The sequence below is a fragment of the Suricata suricatta genome, chromosome 13 (genome assembly GCF_006229205.1).
Source record: "Suricata suricatta isolate VVHF042 chromosome 13, meerkat_22Aug2017_6uvM2_HiC, whole genome shotgun sequence".
NCBI classification, from domain to species: domain Eukaryota; kingdom Metazoa; phylum Chordata; class Mammalia; order Carnivora; family Herpestidae; genus Suricata; species Suricata suricatta.
Window position 1 is genome coordinate 27,048,103 of NC_043712.1, and position 8,224 is coordinate 27,056,326.

The following is an 8,224-nucleotide window of genomic DNA, read 5'->3' on the forward strand; positions in this document are numbered from 1 at the left end:
AGAAGATGTGGTATATATTCACGATGGAGTACTACATGGCCATGAGAGGGAATGACATATGGCCCTTCGTAATAAGATTATTATTAAGAACAACCTGTTCCATTTTAGAATAACTTTAATACGTATTCTCTGTGGAAAGCATCATGACATTCTTAGACCAACTTCATAGTGCCTTTCAGGCACTCATTTTACTACTATATTATGCTTAATTATAAATATGCTTATACCTTCATTATATATTAATTTAAAAAGTGATTTCCTTTCTTGCAAATGTCACAATTTTAAAAATACTAAATTCAAACCACTTTTTATAAATTTTAGATTTTGAAATTTAAGTGCACCTCTGAGTAATACTGTAAAAATCTAAACTATTATACACACAGAAGAACAGAGAGGAAGATAACTTGTGCAACATCTATACAGAAAACCGTATTCTGAGGATTATAATTTTCCTCTTTATACTGGAAAAAGAAAGAAGCACATTTTGGATTTCCTAATTTGACATCTTGGAGGAGAAATTTACAGCAAATGCTAATGTCATACCTATTGAAACATAATGTGTTTTGCACATTCTATATTATTCCCAAGACTTGTAATGATTATAATAATATAAGTAATTTTAAAATGTAAAATTTTCTAGGCTAGTTAAAAAATTTTTTAAATGCTTATTTATTTTTAAGAGAGATAGGGAGACAGTGGGATCAGGGGAGGGTCAGAGAGAGAGGGAGACACAGAATCCAAAACAGGATCCAGGTTCTGAGCTAGCTGTCAGCACAGAGCCCAATGCGAGGCTTGAACCCACGAACTGTGAGATCATGACCTGAGCCGAAGCTGGACACTTAACTGACTGAGCCACCCAGGCGCCCCTAGGCTAGTTAAAACCTATGAAATAAATACTCCCTTAATCTATGTTGACTTATGCCTTTTTTATAATTATTTGGTCTTTTATAATTTGTCTCTTTTTAACTGGACATTTTCAATTTTTTTCCTTATGTCCCTGAATTTTAATCTCCTATATGAAAAATTAGGGCATTAAAACAATAATATCTAAATTTAGAGACAATTTATTTCGTTATGAAGACATACTTTGATTCTGAACCAAGATTACTATTATACATAGTGCTTGCAATTGTTCTGCCTCATTTCCTTCAACAGTTTCTTTCATTTGTTCAGTCACTGACTTGTGCACTTACACTGTCTTTCTAAATGCTTGAAATTTAAACCTTTTGTTGAGAAGCATTAAGTTTATTTTCAATAGTCCTTTTTGCTACTAATACCAATAGCATTTAATATATTGAGTAATGTCTCATTTTCCATTTTTAGATAATGTTATGCATGACAGAATATATATTAACCTTTATATTCAGTAGTTACTAGAATTTTTATTATAATACCACCACAATTAATGTATGTAACCTTTAACATATAGTGCCTCACATTACAATTATTGTTTGTCTCACATATGGTATGAATCTAAGCAGCATAGAAAAGAAATCGTTCAGTCATTGTTTGATGAACTTCACCTTCTTAATTTCAAAACAAAAATGCCCTGGGCAATGTGAATGATTATGTAACTTGATCATTTTAAGAATATCTGTGTTGTAAGATAATATATGTGATTTTCATGTAATATAGGAATGACATTTAAAATTTTATGGCCTTAATAATACTAAAGAGGTGGAATTGCAGAATAAATGGTATAGAAAGAACTAAATTTGTTTTACTAAGGTCTATGTAATCTGACATTCCTGGGGAATTAGTAGTCCCCTAAGAAATAGCCAAAGACACATGAAGGAAGATGGCAATAACACATCAAGCCCAAAATGTTTGCTGTATGCTTTTCTGTTCATATCTCATAGGTTGACTCTGGTAAATCTTCTGATACATATTTTTTCTTCCCTTTCTTTCTCCTTCTCCTTGCATCCATCCCCCAGGAGTAGCAACTGAAATCCTGACAAGAGTTCAATATAGGAAATTAAATTTCACAGAGACCATTACAATTTATTTGTAATTTCTCTCTTGGAATAGTTGTAAATAATTTATTAAAAAGTTTTGCCTTTTAAAAGTAGTGGAACTTCTTCCTAAATTAATTTTAAGAGATCTTATAATGGCAGTATTTTTTTAATCCAGTTTCTACTATTGCCTCATTCGTTGATCCATGTATTCAAGAGCTATATTCTGACAGACTTTGTATAATTTTTTCTAACATTGAATTATGAAAAATTTCAAACAAAGCAAAACTGAAATAATTTTACTTCGAACATCATACCTTTACTACCATACTTTTAGATAATGTTATGTCCACCAATTTTACCACCAATATTTTTGTCAGATTTGCTTATATCTATGTGTCTACTCATCTCTTTATTGCTCCACTAAATCTATGACATTTTTGGTTGTATTTCAAAATACATTATAGAAATCATTACCATTTTTCCTAAATACTTCAGCACGTGTATCATTAGCTAGAGTTTAAAACTATATTTGTTCACAGTTCTCTTAATTTAAAATTTTCATGTTTTAAAATCACAAATCTTAATGTAATATTCATAGTTGTGACAAATGCATGCCTACATCATTCGAATTATGATCAAGGCATAGAACATAAATGTGACATTAGAAAAGTTCCTTCATGCCCCGACCCATTAGATACTTGCCTTAATTCCTCCCCCACATAGACAGTCACTGTTCTGATTTTAAAATACCACTGATTAATTTTTTAACAGTTCTAGAATTTAGTATGTACTTTTCTAAAAACAACATTCTGGCTACTGTGCAGAGAAGATTGTAGAAGAACAAAAGTAGAACAGGGATGTGATTTGGAAAGCCATTGTAGTATCTTAGGTGAGATGATGGTAGTTTGACCTAGATGTGGTCAGAGTCAGAGTAAATCTTGTAGAGTTGGTAGGATTGGTGGCGGATTGGATGTGGGTGTATGACATTGCTAGTGCCTGAGATGGAAAAGATGAAGAGAAATAGTTTGGGGATGGGAAAAATCAAGGTTTCTGTTTTGGACAGAAATGCCTATTAGATTAGATCTCAGGACATATATAGAAGTCCCTTTTCTATAAATCTGTATCTTTTGATTTTTGTCATTGTCAAGCAATAAGCTCAATAAATTAAGTATGAGATTATATGTATATATGTTACATAGACTCTACTTGATCTTTTACACTCAAACTTCTGATGCCTAAAATGAACAAAACCATTTATAACACAAAGGGAATGTTATTTTAGCCAAGATTATTGGTAGTTGTATGTATCACATATAAAAGTCATGCTGCCCACATTGTATGAAAAGAAAATTCTATTTTAAAAACTAATACACTTTATGCAAAAAGCAAAATCCAAAGCATTTAATCTATTGATTAAAAAGCCCACTCTATTAGTATTTATAGGATTATTAAGAGAAATAACTCACAGATTCTGCTTTTAAGGAACCTCCAATAAAACAACCTATACATTGTGTACATAATCAAAGGGAATACATCTCCCCACAAATTAATACCCCAAAGTATAAATAGATTGCTATAGGAATTTAACTTGGTGGAAGAAAAGGTGGAGTCTTGTTAGCATGATAATGAAAGGCTTTAAGTCAGAGGAGACATTATTTGAGGGGCATATGAATTTTTATAGGTAGTTAAATGAGGACAATTTTAGATGAGGAGAAGGGCAGCAGGGAAGACGCAGAGCGAGCAGGCCTAAGGATCAGCGAGGGAACGGCAAAGCAGCTTGCTCACTCTCAGCATAAGACAGTGATCACACAGTCATTTGTTCGTGAATCTATAAATGTCAAATAAATACCTCGTCTTCTAGTCTCCAGGGCCCTAAAATACATATTACTTGTATCTTGCCCTCAGGGAGCCCACAGTCTATTAGAGGAGACAGACGTGTATGGGAAAGGCTGAGGGGATTATGTATATTATTCACTGCATGGTATTAGCCAAGCACTGAATAAGGCATTTTATTTTTTTATTCTTATTCAATACTCATAAAACCTTCCACTATTTAAGAACTGAGTCCCCATTTTATGTCAGGACAAACAGAACTCTGATATAATTTACAATCTTTTTAAAAAATATTTTATTTATTTTTAATACAGAGAGAGACAGAGTATGAGAGGGGGAGGGGCAGAGAGAGAAGGAGACACAGAACTGGAAGCAGGCTCCAGGCTCTGAGCTAGCTGTTAACACAGAGCCTGACGCGGGGCTCGAACACACGAACTTGAGATCTGACCTGAGCCGAAGCCGGAGGCTTAACCGACTGAGCCACCCAGGCGCCCCTAATTTACAATCTTAATAATGTCAAGAATTAAGAGTTTGTAACAATACTGTGTGGGGTTTTTTTGTTCGTATATTTTTAACTACGTTACCTCAAATAAATAAAATACACTGTAAGGAGAAGTTAGTAGATGTACATTTAAAAATCTATAGAAGAATGCAAGATGAAGGGGAAGAAACAATTTCTTCCTAGAGGAGCTGGCGAAATGGCGAAAAATGATGTTTGTGAAATGTGATGGAAATAAGAGGTGACATAATTAGTACCAAAATTCTTAACTTGGGAATTTTAACAGCGGTTTCCATTAAACTTAGAACCCAGTTTCTTCTTCCAAAAACTGTCATTTTCCAACCCCTTGCCCTCAGAGAACAGATTACATCTTACTCTAAAGAAGCTATCTATTATGATCAGGTAAGGGTGAGCTGAGGGGAAATACTAGGAGAAAACAGCAGGAAGACTGGGTATTGGGAAATGGGGGAAGGAGACACTTCAGAGCAGTGTGTACTGTAATGCAAATAGAAATTTTGTTATGGTATGGCAGGTTTTTAAGAAACTCAGATGTGTGTCTGGCACGTGGGGGGCTCAGTCCCTTAAGCATCAGACTTTGTCTCAGGTCATGATCTCACAGTTCTTGAGTTGGACCCCTGTGTTGGGCTCTGTGCTGACAGCTCAGAGCCTGGAGCCTGCTTTGGATTGATTCTGTGTCTCCCTCTCTCTGCCCCTCCCCTGCTCACACTCTGTCTCTCTCAAAAATAAATAAACATGAAAAAACCAAAAAAAAAGAGATAATGTACTGATACATAGTTCACAGAACATATCACTCAAGGTGCTTGTTTATTGGACTTCAGTGTTTCAAATTATTGCTGATGAGGAATCACTGCTTTTTAAAAACTTCCTGAAGTTCTTTACTATGGCTCTAAGAGTAGAAGCTGCAGTCTTCTTTTGGGGTAAGCTCACACTCCATTTTGAGCAGGACCATACTGAAGAATGCTTGGACTTAAGTGTCCATTCATTTTTATTGAGAGAAGTGCTGATTCATATGGAAGAAGGAAATGAATAGACACTGTCAGTGTTGTAGCAGGACAGGAGCTAATGAGGAAAATGGACATAAGAAGGCCCATGTGAAGGGGGATAGCTAGTAGGTACCGAGAACAGTAGTATTTAATACTGATGTATTTTTCTTCATGATCTTAGTCCCTTCATGTTATATTCGAGCCTAAATAAAGGTGTTAAACATGTGGTCTTTTGAATGTGGATATGGAGGTGACTTATGTTTATTCTTTGTGGCAAAATGTACTGATGAGAGCTTGATACAGAGATACACAGGATCACTGGAGAAGAATGATAGAAAATTTTGTTTTATTTTTTAATGTTTATTTATTTTTGAGAGAGCACACGTGGAGGAGGGGGAGAGAGAGAGAGAGAGAGAGAGAGAGAGAGAGAGAGAGAGAGGCACAGAGGATTAGAAGCAGACTTTCATTGACAGCAACAAGCCCAGTATGGGGCTTGAAGTCACCAACTGTGAGATGCTGACCTGAGCCAAAGTCCTACACTCAACCAACTGAGTCACCCAGGTGCTCCTAGAAAAGTTTAGAATAGTCTGGCATAAAGTGAAAACCAGAGAATTAGAAAGTAGACATGATTCTCAGAAATAATTGGGGAGGTGACAGGAATATGTGTAGGCACACCAAATAGAAATTACTTAGTTGTTAAAGGAAGGAGAGCCTCTGAAGGCTGGAGACCTTGGGGCCACTTAGGTAATGTATCCTCATATATTTTACCTCAAAAATATGAGTGGTGAGGATGTACAAAGAAATATTTTAGTAGGAATGATATAATTGTTACATGATGAAAATTCAACTCACAAGTTTTTTATAAAAAGGTAATTTATTGATTCATGTAACTAAAAAGAATAACTGTGAATTGACTGTAGACACAGCTGGATCAAGGAGTTAAAATATCAGGACACACACACTGTCCCTCCTTCTGTCAACACCCCTTTGCCTCTCAGATAGACTCCCTGCACTTAGTGATAAAGATTAGCTCCAATCTTACATTTTATCAGTTCAGCAACCTTAGCAGGAAGAGTGCCTCTTTTCTTAATCTGAGACAGCATTCTTAGGTTGAGTCTGATTAGCCTGGCAGAACTCATTTCCTATGCTGAATGAATTACTGTAACCAGAGGGATTTGCTTTAATTGCCTATTCCTTTGTTTCAGATGGTACCACTATTTCCGGAGGTCAGCTCCCTCCAGCACACATGCTCACAGGGAGGCACTATTGAGTGTTGAAAGAAAAGGTACATTTTTTTTTTATCAGAAGAGGGGATACTAGACAACAAAGCAATAGATGTCCAGTTTAAACTGAGAAAGGAGAGCAGAAATAGAAGGACAGTGGAGTAACGAAGTAGATGGAGAAGGAGAAAGGAAAAGAAGGAGGAAATGGGGAAGAGAAGAGAAAAAAAAAACAAGAGAAGAAAGCTAAGAGAAGAGAGATTTATCTTGAGGAAATGCCATGTGCCCTGTATGGGACCGAATGGCAAAGCTGCATACAACTAGAAATTATAGCCTGGACACTATTCAGAAGGCTTACATGAGACTTCTGTGTTGAAAAAAAATGTGCAACTTTTATTTGGACTTATGAGCAGATAAGTTCTCTTAATACAAAGATCTGATCTGGTCTCAACATGCAGGATATCACATGCTTCAAGACGTTTTATATTTTCCAGAGATGCAGGTGTCTGCTCAGGACTTTCTTCACAGCCTCTTTCACCTCTTTATTCCTCAAGCTGTAGATGATGGGGTTCAACATTGGAGTTACCACTCCATAAGACAGTGCAATTATCTCATCAGATGCTTTTGTGTCCTTTGACTTGGGCTTCATGTACATAAAAAGGGCTGAGCCATAGAATAAGATAACCACAGTCAGGTGGGCAGAACAGGTAGAAAAAGCTTTCTTTTTCCCTTCAGCAGAATTAATTCTCAGGATGGAAGAGAGGATAAAAACATAGGAAATGAAAATTAACAGCAGAGGAATCACCAATAAAATAGTACTTGCCACAGTCATGATGAACACGTTCATGGAAATGTCTGAACATATGAGTTTCAAAAGGGCCAGGGTCTCACAGGTAAAATGATCAATGACATTATTCCCACAGAAAGGCAATATCATTATCATGACTGTGTGCACTAAGGAGTTTAGACAGCCTATGATCCAGGACCAAGCAGCCATGTGCACATAAAGCACCCTGTGCATGATGATGGGGTAGCTCAGTGGGTTGCAGATGGCCACATATCGATCATAGGCCATCACAGCCAAGAGGACACACTCAGTGGAGCCCAACCCAAGGGAGAGAGCCATCTGCAGAGCACAGCCCATGAAGGAGATAGATTTTCTTCCAGACTTAAATATGATAAGCATCGGGGGAATGAATGATGATGTGTAGCAGATGTCCAAGAATGAGAGGTTCCCGAGGAAGAAGTACATGGGGGTGTGGAGGCGAGAATCCAGTATGATGATGACAATGAGGAGGCTATTTCCCAGCAGGATTATCACATACATGATGAGGCAGAGCATGAACAGAAGAAGCTGGAGCTCTGGGTATCTGGAAAATCCCACCAGAATAAATTCAGTCACAGCTGAAGTATTCCCCATCTTCATGTGTCCATGTCACATTCAGGGTTTAGAAAAAGGCAGGAAAATTTAAATTTCTGGGGTACATTTATCAAATTACTTTCCCCTTCTTTATTCTGTTTTATCCTTGGGGGGAGTTGCTGAGGAGAAAGGTGTGAAAGAGGAAAGCTGTCTTACATTCAGACGAGGTCCCAGATGAGTGAGGATATTTTCTAATCCAGGGTGAGTAACAGACAGCAAACCAGCAACTTCACCAAAAACAATCCAAAGCCTATCTTAATCCCCTTTCCTTCCACTTTTCTGTATCTCCCCAC

The 8,224-nt window shown here is 36.7% G+C and overlaps 1 protein-coding gene across 1 annotated transcript; it reads right to left on the minus strand.

Moving 5' to 3' along the window:
• Positions 1-6,992: 6,992 nt before the first annotated feature.
• On the minus strand, positions 6,993-7,937 carry LOC115276762 (olfactory receptor 13D1-like). Its single transcript, XM_029920869.1, has one exon. The coding sequence runs from the start codon at positions 7,935-7,937 to the stop codon at positions 6,993-6,995; it is 945 nt and encodes a 314-aa protein (XP_029776729.1).
• Positions 7,938-8,224: the final 287 nt, after the last annotated feature.